Here is a 24,462-nt window from a genome sequence, read left to right on the forward strand (position 1 = left end):
AAATTTTCGTACTACACACATAGTTCCAAATCGGTCAAATCTAAATTATTTCTAGATAAACACTTAAAACACTAGTATACTATAATATACCACCGTTCACTACTAAGCAGGTAATAATAAAAATAGCTACTCTCAATGACAATGAATAGCTTATAATAATGACTATAATAAGAGTGTAAGGCGTAACAACACAAAATATTGTTTACTGTGTGTCTGTTTAGAATGTAGATAATAATTAAAATGTGGTTTGGCAAAAAATCATTAAAATATAAAAAAAATGTGAAGATATAAAATTATACACAATATTATATTATAAAGGTTTAATTAGAATAACACACTTTTAAATTTCGTATACGACACACAATTTTAGGGACTAAATTTAGGGCCATATAATTTATCACCATATTATTTATTTTTAAATTAATTAATCGGTTTTTTAGTTCGATTATTGAATTATTGAATTAATCGGTTATTTAGTAATCGATTACTGGATTAATCGATTGACAATAAATCGATTAATTCAATAATCGATTGATTAATCGGATATTCGATTAACCGGAAAAATCGATTAGAACCTATAATTGATAATCGGTTGAGTCAAAGAATAATCGCGCATGCTTAGGTTTTGTGGTTTAAAACGTGAAGCCAAAAATAAAAAAAACTTGAATTGGTGTACAGTAGTGTATACCATAATATTATGCACCAATTATAGATTAATCGCTCCTCTCAGAATCTAAAACAAATAGGGAGGGAATAATAAAATATAGGCCGTGTAGCAGTTAACTTGCAATCGTTTATTTTTTAAACAAGTCGTTGTAGGTACTTAATTTTCCCTTTATTCGTAATTAATGAATTATAGTAAAGCGATTTTTTGACGTGTTGTCACTGTTATCCAACTTATTTCTGTACTTGTGATTGTTGATTATGTATTCACGTATTAATAGTTGAACATCGTGCTGTATAATCGCCTTATAAGTTATAAGTATTACAACAATAACTAATCAATAGTACATATATTTTATCGTAAAGTTTACTCTATAGTCAAGACGACTGTTATGCACACTACTCTGGTACTCTTGGTGTTTTATTGAAAAGATTAATTTTGTCACAGTTAGCATGATGGGCACATACAAAAGTATGCGGCCACTAGCCTGCTGATAGGTATTTAACTACCTAAGTAAACAAAAACAAGTAGGACGTACCAATATGTCGGGGTGCAGTTCAATCAACATAATATTATGTTCAATGTAAGATCCGTTCATTACATAATGATATATATTGACAATAAATTAAATAAATATCACGTACATTAGTTGACGTATGCTATCTACAGCTAAATAATATATAAATAAATAAAAATAATATAGGTATATATAAATTATCGTGAATCGTCACACACACTCGTTTCGTTTATTATAATAATATAGGTAATGTAGACGATCATAAAATTAAGTTCACTCAGAGGGTCGAGTTTCGGACGGGCTTATATATTCTGCTAAGGGCCGGCGCGAAATCTGATTGCGCGTGTTGTGGTATTACTGCGTTTTCAGTAGGCGGTGTACGACGAGTATAGCGGACCGGCGGTGGTGCGGTGCGCCAGCAGCGTTCGCTTCCAGTGCTGGTGACCGGCCGCCGGTGCCGGCGGCACGTAGTACTCGTACGAGAACATCTTTTTGATGTTGCTCATCAGTGACACCATTAGCGCCATTTTGCTGACCAACAGCGCTTTGCCACCCAGCGTGGACATGAACATGAAGCCCATCGGTATGAGGACGGCCGACATGATCATGTACGTGCCCACGATGATCGGGAACACCCTCCGGTAAGCGTGACGTCTGCGCCCTGTCGGAACAAAGTCAAACAAACGGGTCAACAATATTTTCACAACATATGCGGGCTGTACCCGCAGCATATCAGACAGGGTTCTAAACAGCAATTTTTTTCCCGAATTTGTTTAGGCACCTATTATAGTAAGTGGTTTTCAAGGGGCTTTTGTAATATTACTGGTACCATAGGGCATAGACCTATAATCTAACTTAGTTTATAGGTCTATAATGGCTGCTACCTACAACTGTTATGATTTTAGATCATGGACACCGGGTTTGGTATATTAAATAATAGTAACATTTTACACTTCATTTCACTTCAAAACATAGGTAGCAATTATAGTGTTAAAAATGTCTATGTATATTGTATATAAACGTCTACAATGCTTACCAAACAATACTTTGATAACATGACGTACCTACTATCATGTTGTCTAATAATAACGTACAATATCATTTTAATGGCTTATAAACTGCGAATATTTTTATTTGTATATTATGTTTAAATGGGCTCGACCATAACAAGTATTAAGGAGTAATATTTAGGCATTTCATATGACATGCATATTTTGACTTAGTCATTGTATTCCGAGTAAGCTCAAATGTTCGGATCTTATACATATTATAATATATATACAACATATAAATTAGGATATGATAAAAATATGAAATATAGATACACATATAATATAGTTATATAGTTCCATTTCATGCATTTGTATCCATATAATGTAAAAAAAAAACCATCAAATATGAATTAATTTTTCAACATATTTTTTTTTGTGTGTACAGAACGACTAAACGTTTAATGCAATGGGCAACAATGATCGTCCATATTGTGTAAAAAAATTTATTATTCACGATATGGCCTCTTTTCACGAATCTATCTACTTTACAAAAATAACGATTACATTTCAATATTTGATTAAAAATGAATAGATCATATTATAGGCAGTAGGCATCCACATTAAAATGTTTTTAATGTTCTTAATACTAGCTTCAAAATTAAAATATCAAAAAAACCTATGAGGTGCTGCCCTAGAATAGTAGAATGTATTCAAAACATTGAATAGGTAAGGTAGGGGTCACCACAATAAAAAGGTTTAGAAACACTGCCCTAAGTAATATTTTAACATTTACATGTTTTGATATTAGAGCAAGTTCATTCTCATAGGTATTAAATATAATAGAGTAAAACAGATTATTTCGAACGTTAAATTACTCTATTGTCCATGTTATGCGTTAATAAGAGGGAGACAGTGTTATTTAATCTATTCTATGGTGTTTTGATCGATAAGCGTATGCGGGTATAAAAATTACAATTAATACAATGCCCGAACGCACACTAAAACAGGGTAAAACGAGCGGCCAGTGGATCATGAAAGTTTTTTTTCACAGCATTGGTGTGCCTAACCAGGCCATTTAAGCGGAAATGATATAATATTAGTGATTTTGATGAAATTACGATGGTAAAACATTTCGAAATATTTTTTTATGTTTTATAATTCAATATATTTTCTTATTTTATATTAATATTGTCATAGAATTTTTTATATATTTATGTACACGCCCCACATAATTTTAATATAATAATACTGAGGATTACTGAGTCATAAATCATAATATATACATTATACACAGATATATTATAATATTATATAATATAATATATTTTCGTATAAATTAGATTCTCCACGGTGGAGCGGCAAATCTATATTTTTCACAAAATCTGCAGCCCTCCTGCTGTGTAATAAATAGAAACGAATACTAATTTAAAATGTATTACTGCAAGAACAACCTACACATATTAAAGTATAATAATATCAAATTTATGCTTTCAATTACATTGCCTACTTAGTACTTAATACTTTGTGGGTTTTTTTTTATTAATTTTTAATACCCACCTTTATTAAAATATATATTTTTTATTATAGCATATTATAATGTGTAGATTATAGAAAATAATATGTATTTAAATTTTAAAAGACTTGGATGCCTAAAAGAGGAATGGCGTTCATAACCTACTTATTTTAAAATCTGTACTTCGTTTATTATATATGACTCGATATGGTCTCAAACTAATACGTCATTTTTATTACCTAGTTAAAATGTTCAGCTTTTTAACATTTATTAATAGTATTTAGTTACTTTTTAAAACTACTACACTATACTTCTTTCAGATTATCTGGAATATTGTTGGGTAACATCAGAGATATTTTTAGTAAAGTTTGGTAAGAATTATGTTTAGATAATGATATTATATTTCATAGTTACGACTGAAGTCTGTGACTCATAATGATAATTATTTGATATAATATGGTCGTTGTATTACATCGACACAACGTTGTCAAGAAGATTTTATACAGACCGTTTTGAAGAATTTCAATATAGGCAATTTACTAAATATTTGCGCCTTGCGAATATGTGCATAGTAAGTGATCATTAGTGCGTGAGACTTATAATATGTAAAAGAGTTACGGGACGCATCTGTGTGCGCATGTTACCTATCTTAGTCGACAAGTTATATTTATAAAAATCAATAAATTGTTATCCGATGTATCGAAAAAACTAGATATGTCATAAAAAATCTGAAAACATAATATCTAAACTTGTTATGAAGTTTAAAATTTGTGCCAATTTGGTATAATTATTAATCACTGGTTAAAAATTCTCCAGTATTTACATTTTAGTAAGTGTGATGATCGATTTCAAATAAACTTCATAAAAAATTTAAATATATTTTCAAATTTCACATTGCATTATTGGCTTTATTCGTTCAAATCGTACCGTATATTGTAGTAAACCGACGAGTGATTATCACCAAATAATGATTGATAAGGGGGACACCCATAAAACAGCTTTTTCTTCAACATCAGATCATTACGAGTTTTTGCGATTACCATTTGGACTTAGTTTCGCGCCGGCAACATTTACGCGAGCCATGAAATCGATTTTAATGGGCTTGGAAGAATTATGTATGGCATATCTGGATATCAGGATATATGACATTGTAGTCCACAGGTCAAGTTTAATAGATCATCAGAATAGGTTAGAGCAGGTGTTTACGCACTTACGACTACATAAACTCAAAATACAGCCTAGGAAATGTTCGTTTCTATGTAAAGAGGTTTTATACTAAGGGCACGTGATCGGCGAAAACGGGTTAACTCCGGATCCAAGTAAATTAACTTGCATTAAAGAATATCCGAGACCATTAAACGAGAACGACGTTAAGTTATTCTAAGGTTTGTTAAATTATTACCGCCGTTTCGTTGATAACCTCGCCAAAATAACAAAACCTCTAACTATTGCTTACTAAAGAAAAACATACCGTTCGTGTGGACAGCTGACATGTGCGAAGACGCATTTCAAGAATTAAAAAAACGCGTTAATAAACCCAACTCTACTTATCTATCCTAATTGGGAAAACGGAAATTTTAACCTCATGACCGATGCGAGCCAATACTCTATCGGAGCGGTCTTATCCCAAGGTGATGTTCCAAAAGATCAACCTATAGCTTACGCAAGTAGGACACTAATACAGCCAAAACGAACTATTGTGTAATACAAAAAGAATTGTTAGCAATAGTATGGGCTGTAAAATATTTTATACCATACCTAATACCTATCCTATATGGAAAAAAAAATTAAAATAATTATCGATCACCGTCCATTAACGTACTTATTCAATATAAAAGACGTTTCCACTCAGTTAATGCGATGGCGATTACATCTCGAAGAATACGATTACGAAATAATTTATTAGGCAGGCTCACAACATTCCAACGCGGATTGCTTATCACGTATACATGTTGTTGACAATGATGAGCCAATTAGCGGGTCCGAAGGTTTAAAAAACAGAAACTAAACCAATTTTTAATTCTAATAAATAACAGAAATATAGGGAAGCATTAAACACGTAACACACGGTGAAAATATAATTTTACCTATTTCGAATGATAAAATAATAACGTATCACAAAAAGAGGTTTTCCGTTTAAAGCCATAACAAAAGGCAGCCCAAATTCTGTTTGGGTTGTGCGATCAATTCTGTGTTTTAAACCACAACGCTAATGTTAAATAACTGACGGATTCAAATACCTCAGAAATAAACGACGTAGGAAAACAACTAAGGGTTATCAAACTCGAGGGAGATAGGGGGAAGGACAATCCGTTGTAATTGATTTAGGCGATGCTATCCAGCAGCTTACAAGTATGACGAACGAACTTAACATAAATATATATCTAGTGTATCATTTTTTTTAGATGAATCTCGTCTTACAATTATATTTATCTGAGATCACTATGTTATTCGATGTCATACAATCGGCTAAGGTAGGATTAATCCATCTCAGTTTAATTAACGCTCCAGAATTACTAAAACAATCCATGGTTATTAAAGTACGGTTACCCAGTGGGACAGATTTCCCTATGGAACTAAACGAAAATAATGTGGAAGAAATGATGCCCCTCTCAGACATTCCAATATATTATTCGAATGACAGAGCTGTATTTGTTATAAATGTACCTTTAATACCAACATGAATTAACTCTTTTACAGCTAATACCAATCCAATACCAAAATGATTGTACATGTGTAAAACCTAATCATAAGTATCTAGCTATATCTAAGTAAGTCAAAATAATTGTATTCCACCTATGATGAAATTGATAGAAGTGAATGTAAACATGCCAGTGATTTCCTCATGTGTCCTGAAATATATCCTTTACATCCTAGAAGTGTGCGCTCCATATGTGAGGTGCTTCTACTACAAGATCCGAAGGAAGTTCCGGAGAGTTGTGAGATAATGCGTGTACAGTTACAAACAAATTTATTCCACGAACTAAAATTCAAGAATGGCTGGATTTAGTCTACGCCAGGCGCGGATCCAAGAGGGTGGGCGAAGGGGGCGTACGTCCCCTCCAAAATCCCTAAAATAGGTTTGTGTAATTTATATAATATATTGGGTTTTTGATTATTTTCGTGGTTCATTACAACCACAAAATACAGTATTATAAAATATAAATTTACGAAAAATAAAATAATATAATTTTATATGTATTGTGTGCGAGTGTGTTGTAATTGTGTTAGGTACTGTGTTAATGTGTTATAGGCTTATAGCTAAATTGCATTCTGTCATCGATCGTCGTCGATGATAAACAATTTCTTGTTATCGACGACGACGACAATTAGATTGTCTTCGTCGATAACTATTCCCCGAAACTACTATTATTTTACCCGAAACCAAATATCATTATTATTGTACCATTATGGCATTATAAATAAATAAAATTATCGGTATGACTTGCCGTCGTCGACCATCCTTACCGTTGTCATTTTTGGGGAAAAAAAACATTACAAAAATATAATTAATAATATTATTGAAAACCGACCGTCCATCGTTGGCCGTCGCACATCATTCCATTTGTGAAAAGTGATAATTTTGTGCATTCGGCAATCGGCATTGCATTACCTAGCGTGAAATATAATGTACGCTGCGCATAATATCTTGTATAATATTTTACTAGACGTACTCTGTGTCTACGTTGTGTAATAAAACGGTTTTTGCTGGAGCCCTGAAGGATACGATTTTAAGGACAATTTTGCAGCAACCCAAAGTAACCGATGACCACCAGGCAACCCTCAGTTCCGGACATTCGCCGACGGACGAAATTAAGCATGAAGCACTAATACCCCGGAACATGGCATATACCGTGTATCCAACCATTTCATCTTTATGATACATAAATGTTTTATAAAAACGGCGTTCCAAAGTCCAGGCGGCTATAACAACATCACGCCACCAAAATAGGCCACTGATGCTGCCGCCTCATTGGATAGTGCTAGTATAACAACGCATCACGCCATTCCTATGACGTCATCGTCTTTTCCTCAATCACGGCATGCCCCATATAAATCGGAGCCCTGTTCACAAAGACTTCAGAAGTAGTTATCCCAACTTACAGTACTTGTATGGGTTGCGGACTTGTAACAGCCGCATCGCCGTCCACATCAAGTACAAATCCCAGTATAGTGTAACTTACAATATTCTCCGGCAGAATTCTATTCTGTCGACAAATTTACAAAATTAACTTAAATTATATATCATATTGTGTAATAAACAAATATCATTGTGTTCAACATTATTTTACAATCGACAACCTCTTCCGATCCAGTGCAACGGAATCCCGGAAAAAAAGACCAAGGAAAAAAGAACACGGAAAAAGAGAACAATTTAAAATTTTTGAAATTTTTAAAAATGTTAAGAAAGTACTAGTGGCACAACTAGGGCTGAAATATTGGGGGGGCTGTAGCCCCCAACTGATATTACATGAAAAGTAACCCGTGGGGGGCGATGCCCCCACACCCGCATATATGTTCACTTAAAAATAAAAATATAAAAAATCGGAACGATTCTGTTTTGACAACTTTTCAATTTTTAAAAATTTTTTTTCCAAATTTTTCGTTTTAGGGTGCTTTGTAAGAATGTAAAAAAAAAGCCCGGAAAAACTTCGTTTTGAAGTTATTGATGAAAAACTTTAAAAACTACATTTTTTGCGTATATACCAAATGTGCATTTTTGAAAAAAAATACTTAGAATTGAATATCACTCGGACAAAAAAATCGAAAATATCCCCCGATTTGTTAATCGTATGTAAAACCACCTTGGGCAGGCCTCGGAATTAAACAAAGTATTGTTAAAAAGCACATAATCTGCTAGCGTTGCCAGTCGCTCAATGCGCTGTGCTCGGACAAAAAAATTGAAAAAAAACACCAAACACGAGTTCTTCCGCGCAGCATTAAAGTAGTGTTGAGCACATGTGTATAAACGTAAAATAGCAAACTTTGGATGGCTTAAACTTCCAAATAATGGAATTATTATAATTATACATATTTTATGTTATTTTGTCTATGATACGTAATAGCACTTAGCGGAGGTTATACATAGTACCTACATTTTATCATTAATATCAGTTTGTTTGCATTTCTTTGGAATTTCAATACATGTTAATCACTGTAAATAAATGTACATAATTGACTATTGAGAGTGTGTATAAACATTACTGCAGCATACCTTCGGTGGTGACGTTGTTGTCTGGTGTCCATAGATCAATTTGCAATGAATGGCTATCGACGAATGAAACCACTCTGTTGATTAGGTCAAAAGTATGATTCCCGTACCTAAATATAAAATTATTAATCATTAGTATAATACGTAAATTTATGCATGTTACATTTACACGTAAATCGGTAAGAAATTAATTTATTAATTCAATCAATCTTGAATCTGTACCTATGTATATTTAATTATTTAATTATTACTATCAACTATTACAGCGGGATGAACTCGGAAATAATAACAGAATATTATGTATTCAAACTTCAAAAACTATCTATCTCGACAAACATTAGATATTAAAAATGAAGAGTCTGCTCAGAATTATGGAGGCTTAGGGCTAAAGAGGTTTCGATATCAGAGAATACTATGTTTTATCACTATGCGTATACAGTTTTGTATGAATTCAGAAAAGGCTTCTTTCCAGCGTATTGATTTTGAATGCCAATAAGATTTTCTAGGTAGGTACCAGCTATTTAATAAACATTATAGTTAATGACATTTTATGACGAACCATAACTATAATAGGATTTCATACAATGAAGCTATAATGCTGCTACTTATAAACCATTATATTAAATTTAAATTAAATTATCATCAGTAGCTCTTTATACAGTAATAAATCGATTTTTGAAGATATATATAGCTGTGTTCTGTGTATAACAGAGTTTAAATACCAATAATGTTAGATTTATTGGTCATAGGGCACGCTAAATTCATTAAATACATATTATTATTTTTAAACACGTAGCGAACGGCCGCGGCGTGATCAATGAAAATTAGAGAAAACTCCACAGTCCATGGCAGTTCGCCAGTGCCTATTATTAAACCTGCATTTCCCTGTTATAGTCGTTTTTATTGTCAGTTTGTTCATTATACTCATACTTTTGAATCCCAAAACGCTTTTCTCATTTACCGTTACTCTTAAAGCGAGAATATTGAAATTTTTGTATGTGAGTATTAATATATAGACTATTATTTCTGTTTGGATTCGTTCAGATGAATTTATCTAGATAAGTCCGAACACTGCCAATACGAGACGGCCAACTCGTATTTAACCTGTGTAATTTTACGAAAAATGCAGTGAACCGTATGAGGCAATAAACAATAAATTATTAATCAATTGAATACTCCTTTCTACTATAATATAGTACAAGCACAAAATTAAAAATTGAATAATAATAATAAGTTCATTATTATTTGTTTGATATGAACCAATATCTTGAGTTTGCGATAAAAGTATTATAGGTAAGTATTATACACTTACACTACACGACATTATGACAACCTTTCCGTTTTCTATTTCTATTAGTAGAAGTCACGTCGCTTCGACAATAGACTAATGGATAATGTTGACAAACTCTGAGGCCTGGATCATTCAGCCGAATTTCATATCAAAATAAATGTACCTCTGACACAACTGGTCAAAAATGATCCGACTTCTCTGTAGCCCAAACTAATGAACCGATCGACTTGAAATTTAAACGCGTTGATCAGTAGCTATGAAGATGATACTTTTTAAATTTAAAGAAGATTATAGCCTGAGTAATATGGAAAAATATCAACATAATTATTAATCGAATAGCTATTTTTTTCAACAATGTATATTATACTGTAGTGCTATACGCTCCACCGCGTTTGTACTGGTCACCCATATTTCTCCTCCCAAGCAACTGGACTTTTCCAGCAACATTCATTGCATATATATATCATATTAATTTACTCAATCTATAAAACAACATAGATATTTTGTCCCATAATTTTTCACTCGATAAAAAACACATAGGTAGGTCAACTATATCCAAAATTTTAATAAATAAATTAGTGATATCCCAACAAAAACACTCCGTCAACCAAGTGTTGAAATTTCGCTAAGAAAATAAAAATTCAAGTTAGAAAATTTATGATATTAAAAAACTAATGAATTTAAGAAATTAATTAGCCCCTTTTTGATATCACACCTCTCTAACTCGAGTTTATTTTTCTTAGTCAGGTTTTTACACTTAGTTGATGCAGTGTTTTTGTTGGGATGAATAATAACAAATAACTAAAAAATATCTGATAATTATATTCTTTATTTACATATTATTTAATATTAAATTTATTTATGTATACGTTTTTGATTCTTGTTATTTTTTATGTCACTACAACGCGTGAGTGTGTTTTGACTCTTGAGTAAATAAGTTTGTAGTTCAAACTTCAAACATATTTAAACTATTCAATGTAGACATTATTCAAGTATTCTTAACCACAGCTCAACTAATATAATGATTACAATATTATCTGTTAGAAGTGTCTGTTTTTTCTATTGATTTAGATCAATTATTAATTCATGACTAAATCACTCCGATTTCAAAACACTGATTAGAACGCTGAATGCATAAATGCGTATTATTTTGTGATTAAAAATAATCTTGGTCAAATAATTATTACTATTACGCATATTATATACCTAGGACATAATAAATACAGCTTTAATATTTGAAGGTAAAAAATTAAAAATATCATATGAGGAAGGTGATTATACCTATGTGATTAACACATAAACATTCATTTTTTTGGAAAAATATTCGCGTTTTGGGAAATTAGTTAACTATAGGTGCCTACTAAGTTATAAGTATTTTATAAGTTTAAATGGATGGAGTAGTGGATCGACATAATTTGGGGTACTCCTGTGACACTCAAATTCTCTCATCTTAACTTTTAATACGTATACGTGTCTAACTAACTAATTGCTTGTTAAAAATTTTCATTTGTAAAAAAAAATTTAAAAAACATTATAATATATATAAATACTTTTGGATACAATTAGTGTTAAAACTTTTAAGGAATCGCCTTATTTATGTGTTTGAAAAAATGTATTATTTTGTCAGTATAAACTAAAATGTATGACCTGAAATGAATAAGGTATTTGACAATAGTTATTGTTAATTTGAATATAAATTAAAATTACAAAATTACATACCTATACGTTTTATAAAAAGTTTAAATTAAATAATTTAACGAATCGTTAGTAACGATAATAGCTGATCAAAACAATATTCAAAGTATTCCTATCTATATGTGAAATTTGTTATTCATTTTATAGAATCGCTGAAATCAGAAACTTGCAAATAGTTTCTACTTAGTTCAGTAGCTAGTCTTCTTTATAACTATATGTCTATATCAGAATGTTTGTAATACCTCTATTCAGGCACACAATATAAATAATTGTATATAGTAGTAAGAGGGAAAAAGTAAGTTTTATCATATTTTGATTTCAGTATTGAGTTACTTGGACTCATTTTTTGTATATCATATGTGGATTGTGGCCTGTGGGTAACGGCCAGCGACAGGTGAATCGAATTAAGTTTACAGTTTAACCCATAAGGGTACGTTTGATTAAATAATATTGAGAATCAAAAATACGTGCTTACGTCTTATTTAGTTATTTATTCGAAAATTTTATATCGAATACCTAATTATTATAAAGGTTTAAACCAATTTATTTATTTTGGTTTGGAAAAAAAAAATTATGGGCCGATATCATTAAAGTCAACAGTCTTAAAAATACTTAATGACTCTTCAATGTGCTCCCACACTATAGCTACTAATTATAGTAAATCTGTGACATTCCCCATTTCCTTCTTGAATGCATAAGGTCATTTCGAGGAAATGCTTCTTTTGATTATCTAGTCCATTTTCACTAAAAATCCATATTCTGTATTTAATTACAACTAATCACATTCTCGTAACTACACTCTATCAGTTTCTATTTTATTTTATCTAGATTGGTGCTATCGTAATTAATATAATTTGTATATTTCGAGTGTAACTCTATAATTAATTCATATATTAAAATATATGGTTTAATCAATAAATAAATAAACGAAAATTTTCAGTATTTAAGTTATAAGTTATAACAAATGTCCAGAGTGTAGTCACCACGATGCTTTTTATCGTTTGATATTGTTACACTATTGTTTAACAGAGAAAGAAATATATTATTAATTTTAAAATGTTTTTTGTTTCATATTTTTCTGTGATTGTTATAATATTAATTTAAATTAATGGTGTTCAGGAAAATTGTCATTTTTATAAATTTTTTTTATTAGCTTACGCCATTTAGGATTTAATACTCTTTCTAGTGTCAATACAATTGAAATATTTGTAAGTAATTTTACATTATAATAAATACATATTAATTGTTTATAATATGTATGATTATAACTTATAATATATAGGTACCTATCCAATTATTTATTATTAAAGCTTCGCTCCAATATCTTGAAGTTACACATTTTCTGCGTTCAGTCGGTGGCTAAGGCGTACTTAAAATTAATATTTAAATAAATAGTCATGAGTTTTTTGAGTGGAACGATGAATGTATTGATTTTACAATGATGTGTGTTTTTTATTTATTTATTTTTTTTTTTGTGTCCGTCATCACCTTTTAGGACAGTAAAAGTGTTTGGATTTTCTTCAACGTTTGATAAAACTACTTACAGTACATTAATATAGGTATTATATTATGTTCCCTAGTTCTTGTGGTTAATTTGTTGAGGGAATTAACACCATAATAATTTACTACTTGCGAGAACTAGACCCAAACACGTATAAAGTATTTCATAAAATTTCTCTCGAAAATATCGCTGTGTTACCTATGTACGGAACAAATATTATGATTGATTTTATGTAATTTTCAATAATTAACTCGTAATTAATAACAGCGCAAAGTAAATTTAATGTTAAAATAGTAGCGTTGTAAAAGTATAAAAGCAATTTCGTTAGGCCATGGAAACTATTTTAATTATTTTCAAGACAAAGGTTGTTATTGGTTTAGAGCTACATGATTTTATATGCGGACCTACCTAGTAGTACCTATTATAAACGGGGAAATAAGATATGCATATTTTTCGGACCTAATTTTATTACAGATTTATTATTCATTTAATTAATTACATTTATAATTAATACTATTTTAGAATAAATAAATACACATTAATAATTTTTATAAAATACCTATATTACTCAATATTAGTAGTAGGTATATAATACTATAATATAACTTCTTTATAGATGCAAATACAGTATTTGCACATGACATAATATTATATTATTATTTATATATTCAGTCATAAAAAAAAACCATTTCCTATAAAATATACATTATATTATGTTTGGAGACAACTGAGTAACTAAATGTGAATCTATTATTCCGTCAGTAGCAGATCTAGAATACCTACATGGAAGTGTGACGTTACTGCGCTGCAGTATCAATGAACTTTATAGTTTACCCCAAGGATGGTAATTTGTTGAAAACCCTAATATGTTCAGAATTTTATCTAAAACCACAATTTGTGTTGAATTTATAACCTATAGAGCTGATCTTGCTCTGCTTTTTCGTATGGTGGTGAAGGGAATGGAATGGAATGAACTTTATTGATGGTTATACAGATACATATAATATTATATTCATCGGTACGCATATTTAACTGTTTTCGGAGTAAATAAGTCTCTCGTGGGGGAAGGGGGGATATGAAATCCTCGACCAACCCCGTGAAAACACCCATTAACTCGGTGATTCGGGCCTATGGTAGTATATAATAGACTTCTAATTTGTATAATTACGATTTAATCGTGTAAGTATCTACAACCAGTTGTTATTATTATATTATCGCAAGTTATATACCTTTAAACGTCTATTGTAGTTGGACTACTTCAGGGTAACAAATGTGATTGGTATACTCACTTGGTAGATCTGTCGGTGGTCGTGGCCGTCTTGACCAGACGTACGCCGTCGGCTATCTGCAATTGGTCCGATTGTTCCAACAGCCTAAACGTCCTGGCCACGTTTTGGGCCACGCACTGCGGCCAGTCGGCCGCACCGCAGCCACGGAACCAATCCGTAGGCGGCGGCGGCGTCTGACCAAGTCCATCGGTCGTCGCCACTGCCGTCACCGATGCCACTAGCAGCACAGTAGTTGCTTGTAACCGATTCATCTTCCGTGTACGGCCACTGAGCCTCGGACGACCGTATTTAAACCGCATAGGCGTGCAAACGACGATCGGCTGCGATCGCGATCGCAATGCGAATAATCGCCGCCGTGACGGACACGATTTATTTCATTTAATTGCCATAATAATATACAACCGTCGCGTACGCGTACGAGTACGTTGCAATTGGTGGCCAGTGTACCTAGTCGAAGACGTCCGCGTTTCCGGTTCGATTGTCTATCAGCCCGTGGAAAATTATTGACTCCGAGTCCCAGTGCAGTTTTGTGGACTTCGTGTCTCTCACATACACACACCGTATTGACGAACCAATAACATATTATGTGTATATATCTGTTATTACTATATATACGTCATCGGCCAAATTACCGTTAGGTTACAATTGTCCACCAAATTATACTTGTCGGCGGAAATCCCTGGGGGGGGGGGGGAGGGGCATAGCTGAAAACCATTATCCTAAATAATGAATATTACACGAAATGTTCATTGGAATCATATACTATATGGGTACAGAATATTGTCTTAGTAAAAGTGGTAAATATTTGTGGATACATTTTTTTGTTGATTTTTTAATCATAAAAAGTCAGTAAAAAAATTACTTAAACAATTTAACACAAACATTATCCTTTATTCATTGAAAAAAAAATGTCTGGTTTTGTAGCTAAATGAATTAAGTTAAACTTTTTTTCAGCATTTTAACGAATTAACTATAGCTTGTCATTTTGTTTTATTGATTTACAAACAAACCACAACCATAAGCGATGTACAAGCTATATTTTGTCTTTTCTACACGTAAATTAAGAGTCTATAAAACTCTGAAATAAATTAATAATATAGTCAATAGTCATTATTGATTATTATAATGTTATAATATATTATTAATATTATATAAATATATTTCACAAATTAATAATCGACATATTTAAATATTTCTATTGGTTACTAAACAAAATGGTCAACAGTGTTATAATAATCATTGGCTGCTATAGTAGCCTATATATTATTATAATATATACTAAATAATAGTAGTAGGTTGAATAATGAAATGTAATATTAATAAAATATCGTCAGATTAAATTTCGAGTATAAAACCGGAGATACTACTAGATATATTTGGTAGTAAAAACGTGACGGACTGATTGACACAACATATGTAAAAGGTAATAAGATTCTTTAATTGTATACATACCGTGTTATAGAGGGTAATAAGTATATAAAACCTAACCCAACAAGAATCAAAAATTCCTATATTATTATATACGTTTAAATTACGTACCTATCGCTGTTACTGTAGCTAAAATTATTTTACCAAATATTTTCTTAATGTGACTTATATTTATATCATTTTTTTCCCAATTTTTTTAGTCCTATGTGAACTTTTGATTATTAGGTATACCTAGTATAATTTTTATTTTTTATTTAATATGCGTTCAATCCGAAATGATCTATGGTCATTATGTTGAAATATATAGCGTTATATAGAGTTGCTAAACATGGATAATTTATTATATTTTTGCTGTGGTTTATAGTTTTATACTATTTTTATTCGTGGCATTTAGCTTAATGTAAATTAATTCCTCATATCATATTAGTTGCACAACTGACATTTGAGTTATACATTTTATACTCTGTCCAGTATGAGATACGCTGCGGGCCAACGAAAATGTGGTGTCAAATAAGGACGCGTTGAATCAGCGTGTCCCCTCGCTGAATATAGAATAGGAATATTTGTTAGAGATAACCAGACTGGTCACATAAATCGTAGTTTTTATAGTCGTGTGGGGTGCCTTACGGTTCTGTACTGCTTAATGCTTATCATTATTTTTATTGTATATTTACTTTTGACAATAGCTACATAATTATAGTTTACATAATGCATACAGGATGTAACAGAAAGATCTGACAATCGAAATAACTTTTATTCTAATCAATAATTAAACATTTTTTTTCAATAATAATTTGTAGACGCTTGCGCTACCAGTAGGTACTTACACTCTACAGTGTAACATTTTTTTACATAAATTTGTTTTTGGTTTGGGTGCAGATATTTTTTATTTTCTTACCGACTTTGGGACTTGGGTAACGCTTTGTTTATCACCATAGAATAAAATGTATAAATTACCTAATTCCCACTAGGTATATAATATACAATTAATGGTTACTTATTAATACATACTTATGATCATACATTTTGTTTGAAGTGGAAAATGTCGAGTAGCGTACTACGCCTGTCATTTATATTAAAAAAACAACAACATATTTTTCAAATACCTACTGAAAATAAAAAATGTAAAAATTATTTACATTTTTTTTGGAAAAATTCAAAATACCAATTTGTAAATCTAATTTGTAAACAAATTTTGATGGTGAAATCGTTTATTTATGTCAAGTATTTAATTTTTTTTAAATATTGTTATTTTTTAGGAGTAAATTAATTTGAAATGTAATAATTTTTTTCAAAATATTCTTTTTATATATTTTATATATATAAATAAATTCTATTGTAAAAGGTCTATTTCTGAAATTATTTATTATTCATATAATTTTCACAATTATTGTCATTATGTTTAACTAGTATCAATTTTTTTCCAGGTCATTCTGTTACACCCTGTATAATGTACCTACCTATATATATTTATAATTTATATACTATACAAAACTATATAATTTGCAGTGATAGAAAAGGGCACGTATGGGCTGATAGTTTAAAAAGAGTGGGGGTGGAAAACCTAATATCATATATATTATAATATTATATAGGCACTTTTTAACATTAGGACATTCAAAATATTTCGAATATATTATTCAACACTTAAATGGTTTGAACCATTCGAACCGACGAAAACTTTTGGTTGAATGTATTCGTTATACTAATATAATATTATTAAAATGTTCATTTTTTTGCAGATCTCCAAAATGTTTCCTCTAACCAAGCTAGCGTACTGTGTTTGCAATGACGACGAAAGAACATTTTATGACGATTTGGAGACGTTAAAAATCGAAATTGCACCATGCTGTATCGATGTATTGAGATACCTAAAGAACGAGACAAAATCAAATAATAATATTGATAGCGATATTGATTTAAATTATGACGGTAGGTAAATGTAAAGACAACGATATGGCCTGAACGAATATGAAAGCTAAAATGGGACTGAATAGCAAACTTTAATATTGTCGCACTATTCACCCTTATTTGCACAACCCAACCGCATTGTCACTTATTCGTCGTTTAAATCAAAAGTCAAATACCACGACCCTGGTCGATCACATTTATATATCTTAATCCGAGCCGGCACATACGATATCGATCGATCGAATACAATAATGTTAAGCAGCTCGTGTGAACGGTGGTAGGAATTTTGAGCTCCACAAGTATATTTATTCAAAACATATAGTAGTCGCGGGACTTTGGGAAGCTTTTTCCATATTATGTGTGGTTTAATGTATTTGTCGTAACAGTCGAACGTCATATTTTTTTTTTTCGAAGGGTCGACCGCAATCTCACTCCACGACAGTTCCACTTCATACCTCGTGCCGATCTCGTTTCGAGCCACATCGTCCGACGACCATCACAAAATGTACGGTACAACTGACTCGATGAGCGAAAAGGCCGCCGCCAGTGGACATGTGGAGTGCTTGGCGTTCGCCGAAAGTCGCGGGTTCCCGTGGACGCGAAACATATGCGTCCAGGCGGCCGCCAGCGGACAGCTCGAGTGCCTTAAGTACGCGCGCGACCGGGGCTGTCCGTGGGACGTGTCGGTGTGCGAGTACGCCGCGGCCAACGGCCACTTGGAGTGCCTGCGGTACGCCCGGGAACAGGGTTGTCCGTGGGACTGGATCGTGAGCGAGAAAGCGGCCGGCCGTGGCCAACTCGAGTGTCTGGCCTACCTCCGGGACAACGGGTGTCCCTGGGACGCGGCCGCGTGTGAGGCGGCCGCGGCCGGCGGGGCACATCGACGTACTGCGGTACGCGCACGACCGCGGCTGTCCCTGGGACTCGGCCACGTGCCGGGAAGCCGCGGCCCACGGCCACCTGGCGTGTCTGGTGTACGCCCACGAAAACGGTTGTCTGTGGGACAGCACGACGTGCGAAGCAGCCGCGGAAGGCGGCCACCTACTCTGTCTAATGTACGCGCACAATAACGGCTGCCTTTGGGACATGACCACGTGTGACGAGGCCGCGTCAAACGGACATGACCAATGTCTGAAATACGCTTTAGAAAACGGTTGCCCGTGGGACGGATGCATTCCATAAATATAGTACCTCCATATGTAGTTATATCGTTTATGATTATCGTAAGTAAGAATGATATAGCTCATACAATTACTTTGAAAGAGTAAAAAATTGTATAATTTGTTTATTAGGTGTTTTTTTATACATCTCGGTGAAAATTTGTCTGCCTTCGTAAAATCGTTATTATCATTCCAACAGTGCAATGTTGATATTATGAAGTTTTATGTATAATATTACAAGTTGATTAATTTGGTCTTGAACTCTGAGAACAGTCTACACAATTGCCTATACACAGAGGATTTTTCATTAAAAGAGTGAAACTCTGCAGTTGCTATCAGCTTTTTGTATAAGTATGCTTAAATTAAAAATTCTAGAGGGACAATAAATAATAATGAAACGTTTGTGTTATTAAACTGTACAGTGTACTGTGCACCTAATCTATTCGAATAATTTAGTATTTTGTTTTGACTTGAATCCATAACGTTTATGAATAAAACACTCGTGTAACCACGCAAGTTATTTTTAAAATTATAAACCATTAATAATAATGTTTTTAATTTCATATTTTCCTAGATTATCGTACGTGGGAGGGGGAGAGGGTATAAATAAAGAGGTAATTAAAATTTTAATTTTATTAATTGTTTTGCTGATTGATAAAATACCAAAATACCATTCGCCCCTTTGAAAAGTCTCAATTACGCCATTGTAATTCAATTAATTATTTTATACTTTAATTTTTTACTTGTATAATAAATATTCTATGACTCCAATTAAATTAGCGTTAATTAAAATACGAGGTTTGTTCGTTTATTTGAAATGTATATAATATAATAATTTATTATCCTGATTCTAATTATACATGGAAATATTTCTCGCAGTATTTCTTATATATTCATTTAATATTTATCCTAACTACTGTATTATCAAATTATATAGACTTCTAAGAGTAGCTCAATGGAAGAAATTGATATAATATAAGACCTATAATAGAATCATTACGTCTTTATTACGACTATATGTGGTATATTCACCATTGACGTATAAGTATTATAGTAGTATTGTACAATAACTATTTTTGAACTGTCAAGTTTTTATATCCAGAGAAATCATAGCCAATAAGTGCGTAAACGGCGTCAAGCTGTGGTTTCGTATTCGTTAGGTATATGGTATAGGATGGAGGTTGTGGTTAGCAGGTGTCCCTAATCACTATTTATAGCGAGGGGATTGCAAGGGAATATTGAAAACCCGACCTCAGACAGCTGCCTCTTTCGATGATACACACTGGACTGCTTCCTTTTAAGTGTGGGGAGGCCGTAAGGTGACCGTTTAAGCTGAGGAGAAAGCGGCTGAAATAAAAACAAATCCAGTATGGTAATACGCTCACCCACACGGGGTGGTCACGGCATGGGCCACCGACCCGTGACGCGTTGTGGGGCAAAATAGCGAGTTTACGTACGTCAACGGGACGAGCGGCTGTATCGAACTATCGAAGGTCACGCAAGTATTAATTTATTTTACAAATCGGAACGAGCCCGTTACACAATTAGTACTGTATATATTAGTAAAGTATAAAATTAATACTCAACGGGAACTATAGGCTTGTGCCTTGTTTATTAAAGAGGGAAAGAAGGGTCGATGTTAGGATGGCGGGTAATTGGACAATTAATAATATAGTATTATCCGGAAATCAGCCATACATATATATTGTCTCCGGTACAAAGCGGCGAGTGCCACAGTTACAGCTACACGTCGATGTCCTAGCAATGTCGTGTTATAATATTTAGATGTGGGGGGAGGGAGCGTATAATATATAGAGCACACTCGTGATACAAGCAAATAGTACTCGTGGGGGCTTCTTCGCACAGTTTCAGCGGTGGATTAAGCTCCGATCGGAAATTGGTTTTGATTGCATTGTAGGGAGTCGGAACCAGTGGCAAATCCAGGGCTTATGGGGGGGGGGGAGCAAAATTACAAAAAGTACAACAATTGGCTACAAAATTGGCTAAACATAGTGCAAAATGAAGGAAAACTACGGCGATTTGGGGGGGGGGGGAATGCCCCCTTTGTCACCCCTCTGGATCCGCCACTGGTCGGAAAGACTGGAACCTGCAGTGGTCTGAGCGAAAAAGTACGCGGAAAACGGTCGTAGCGGTGCTCATATTAGTCCGTATAGACCACGCACGGCCTTTATCGTTTAAAAAATATATAAAATAAAACGCACAGAATCAAAAGGTTTAACAATGTTTGGATTTTTCGGTATAAGTTATAATAATATATCAAATTGACGTAACAATTTAAATTTAAATTAAACGCACGGTATTTATACGTATAAGTAGCTTCTGCGAGTAAACGATAAAGAACGAAAACGCAGATAGTTACCCACTAATTAATACCTACATATTGTTTTAATATTAAAACATTTTCAATTTATATATTTTATTAATCGAATTTGTCAAGCATAATATATATTAATTATTATTTATAATTTTTATTCTTGGTACAGCTTCAACAACTTAGATCATTAGCTTACAAAAATATTTTATATTAATGCTACATATGAATAAATACACGGGTTTTCGTGGATTTACTTATACATATAAATATATTTGAGAAATAAAATTATTTTATAATTAATTGCCGCTGACTTTAAGTTGTCTTCAATAAAGTTGGGCTCAGAGTTTCGAAAAGGTTGTATGGAATTCCATTATTATTTTGTATAAATTAAAATTTTTTTTTAATTTCTGTATTATAAATACAATTGAGACTAAATATATATATTTCTAAATTTAGGATATTGTAGAATTTTAATTATTCGAAACTTTGAAAAAGAATTGAATGTTTTTTAAAAAGAAATATAATATTAACATTTGATTTTATTGTTTCTAACGGTATAGTTAATTTATATGACAGTAAGAAAAAGTAAAAATAATTCTTAAACAATTTCCATCTAATAAACATTTTGAATTTATTAGTTTTGTAAAAGACTCATGTAGGTGGGTTATATTATTTTAAAATGTATTTTATAAAAGTAAAGTATTATTGAAAATATTGCCTTGCCTAATTACTAATCAGAATAATCAGTAATTTATTATTAAGTTATTAAGTTAAGTTTTAAACTCAATTTTTGTAAGGTTTTCTTGGATTTTATCAACTCATAAAATGTATATAATACTTATTACACAAACAATAGCAAATATGAACTCGGGCTGCGATTATGATTTTTATTGTAAACTACGCACGTCAATAGCAGGTAATGAAAAAACGTCAATTTTAATTTGTAACTTCGGTTTCGAGTCTCCTTACACACTATTATATTCAACTCTTGCTTATATATAAATATTATTATAATATAGGTACTCATAATTATTCCGTCATCAAAAAATTAATTTAAAGGTACACAAACATAAATCTATACTAAAAAAAATGTCTCAATGAACATTAAAGAAAACATAATAATTATTATACAACTTAATATTATCTTACTGTATTATGTATTAAATAGGCAATTAATATAACACTTACTATAGGTACACATTTGCTTATATTTTTAAACAGGTTTATATCAAATGAGAATTGCCACTTCTGGGCTTTGGCCGTCTGGGGAATAAAAAATACTAAACGAATACAATTAATAGTATATCTGGTAAAAAAAAAACCGGGAAATTCGATCTGCTGTTTAGTATAGGCTTCAACTTTCAAGTACATCTCGTCATTAAGTAGGTCACTGTAATTGATGTGTTAAATATGAATTCAACGATAAATCTTTAAATTAGTAAAATTATTCTGACTTCTGAGTTATTTTATCATTTATTTATATAATTATTAGTAATTCATTTTTTTATTAGTACTGTAGTAGGTTGAACTAATTGTTGTCAATAATATCGTATATTATACTATATTATAATTATTATTAATGTAGTTAATCACATATTAATGTATTATTGTTGTAACTTATAAGTCAATACCAACGTAATTATCATAGAACGGAGTAAATATAGGATCGTTGAATAAATAATTACAAATAAGTATAAACTTTAAATGTTTCTAAAACTGCTAAAATAATTGTTTAACTTAATGGAGGAAAATTTCGATTCCCCAGAACAAATAATTTTTTTTATAAGTTATAATTTATGCCAACATATTATAAGTAAGCATAATATCATATTATTGTAATATCGCGGTGCGCTGTACTGTCTTTGCGACTATAGGTTTTGCGACCGCGTGCCGTCGCCCCCTTTGCGTCATCCAAGAGGGGTTGCTCGGGGGTGGGCGACGGTGGTGGCGGTGGTTGGTATAAAAGGGTAGTCGGCATTTGGACACTGTCATTTGTACCGAAACCACGTATCGCGGGACACGCCGTCGGGAATCACACGTTTTTACCACCATGAACCATCTGTTGCTGATTGTCGCCATCCCAGTACTCGCCACCGCATTCGCCGCTCACGTTCAAGTACGTGATACAATAATAATAGTATAATAATATGATTAATTTGAAAAGAGCCTGTGGTATTATATTTGTTTATTTTTTTTCATTACGCGGTGTAATAGTAGTCGTGCCATATTTATTGTTGTTGTTGTTATTATTATTATTATTACTATTTTTGCTATAAAAAATATAAAACATACCAACGACAAAAATTCATCGTAAATACGTTTACATATCTCTCTATATATGTATAGCATAATCTTGAATTGTATATTGTAAGCTATACACATCAATATTATACTTACCTATATAATAATTTTATCAAACATCTTAATTGGATATTTTCCGATTTTTAAAAGGATACTATTATAATCTATATAATATATATAAAATAAATAAATGATAAACAAGTGTGTATAAAAATATAATATATCGTATGGAGTATATACTATTTAACATTATTTTAATTTAAATATTGGATTTACATAATTAATAAGAATTTGCTGATATTTTTCACTTCACATTTTAAATTACTTCATACAGGTTTTAGGTTTAAACATTTTTAATACAATTCTCAGGTACCATCCTCTATAGTATATTATATGTTTATGTTTTATTATTTTTTTTTTATTTATTAATAAAACGAAAAGGAGAAAGTATTTGATTTTATAATTTAAAATCCAGATAAAGTACCAAATGTACATAACAGTCAAATTTTGATGAAAAGTAAAATATAATTATCAGTTTATTATTTTTTGCTTTCAAAACTTAAACAATTAATTAGGTACGTTAAATTCTATTTAAATTCAAGTGTTTTTATTTATAATATAATACGAGCTTTAAATTAATTTTCAATAATTAT

The 24,462-nt window shown here is 31.8% G+C and overlaps 3 protein-coding genes across 3 annotated transcripts in view; 2 read left to right on the forward strand and 1 right to left on the reverse strand.

Moving 5' to 3' along the window:
• Window positions 1–1,257: 1,257 nt before the first annotated feature.
• Window positions 1,258–15,000, reverse strand: LOC100572811. Its single transcript, XM_003246996.4, has 3 exons — window positions 14,675–15,000; window positions 8,902–9,008; window positions 1,258–1,842 (listed from the first exon to the last, which is right to left on the reverse strand). Exons 1-3 carry the CDS (start codon window positions 14,971–14,973, stop codon window positions 1,547–1,549), a joined length of 702 nt encoding a protein of 233 aa, XP_003247044.2. The 5' UTR covers window positions 14,974–15,000; the 3' UTR covers window positions 1,258–1,546.
• Window positions 15,001–15,937: 937 nt separating this feature from the next.
• On the forward strand, window positions 15,938–19,869 carry LOC100572524. Its single transcript, XM_003246993.4, has 4 exons — window positions 15,938–16,097; window positions 17,845–18,034; window positions 18,428–19,236; window positions 19,306–19,869. The coding sequence occupies exons 2-3, from the start codon at window positions 17,854–17,856 to the stop codon at window positions 19,081–19,083; spliced, it is 837 nt and encodes a 278-aa protein (XP_003247041.1). The 5' UTR covers window positions 15,938–16,097; window positions 17,845–17,853; the 3' UTR covers window positions 19,084–19,236; window positions 19,306–19,869.
• Window positions 19,870–23,491: 3,622 nt separating this feature from the next.
• The window catches only part of LOC100168840 (corticotropin-releasing factor-binding protein), a 47,896-nt gene continuing 46,925 nt past the window's right edge, over window positions 23,492–24,462 (forward strand). The window contains exon 1 of the mRNA XM_001952835.5: window positions 23,492–23,624. Within this exon, the coding sequence (XP_001952870.2) occupies window positions 23,559–23,624 (66 nt within the window). The 5' untranslated portion in view covers window positions 23,492–23,558. The remainder of the gene's footprint in view (window positions 23,625–24,462) is intronic.

The sequence above is a fragment of the Acyrthosiphon pisum genome, chromosome A1 (assembly GCF_005508785.2).
Source record: "Acyrthosiphon pisum isolate AL4f chromosome A1, pea_aphid_22Mar2018_4r6ur, whole genome shotgun sequence".
Lineage (NCBI taxonomy): Eukaryota > Metazoa > Arthropoda > Insecta > Hemiptera > Aphididae > Acyrthosiphon > Acyrthosiphon pisum.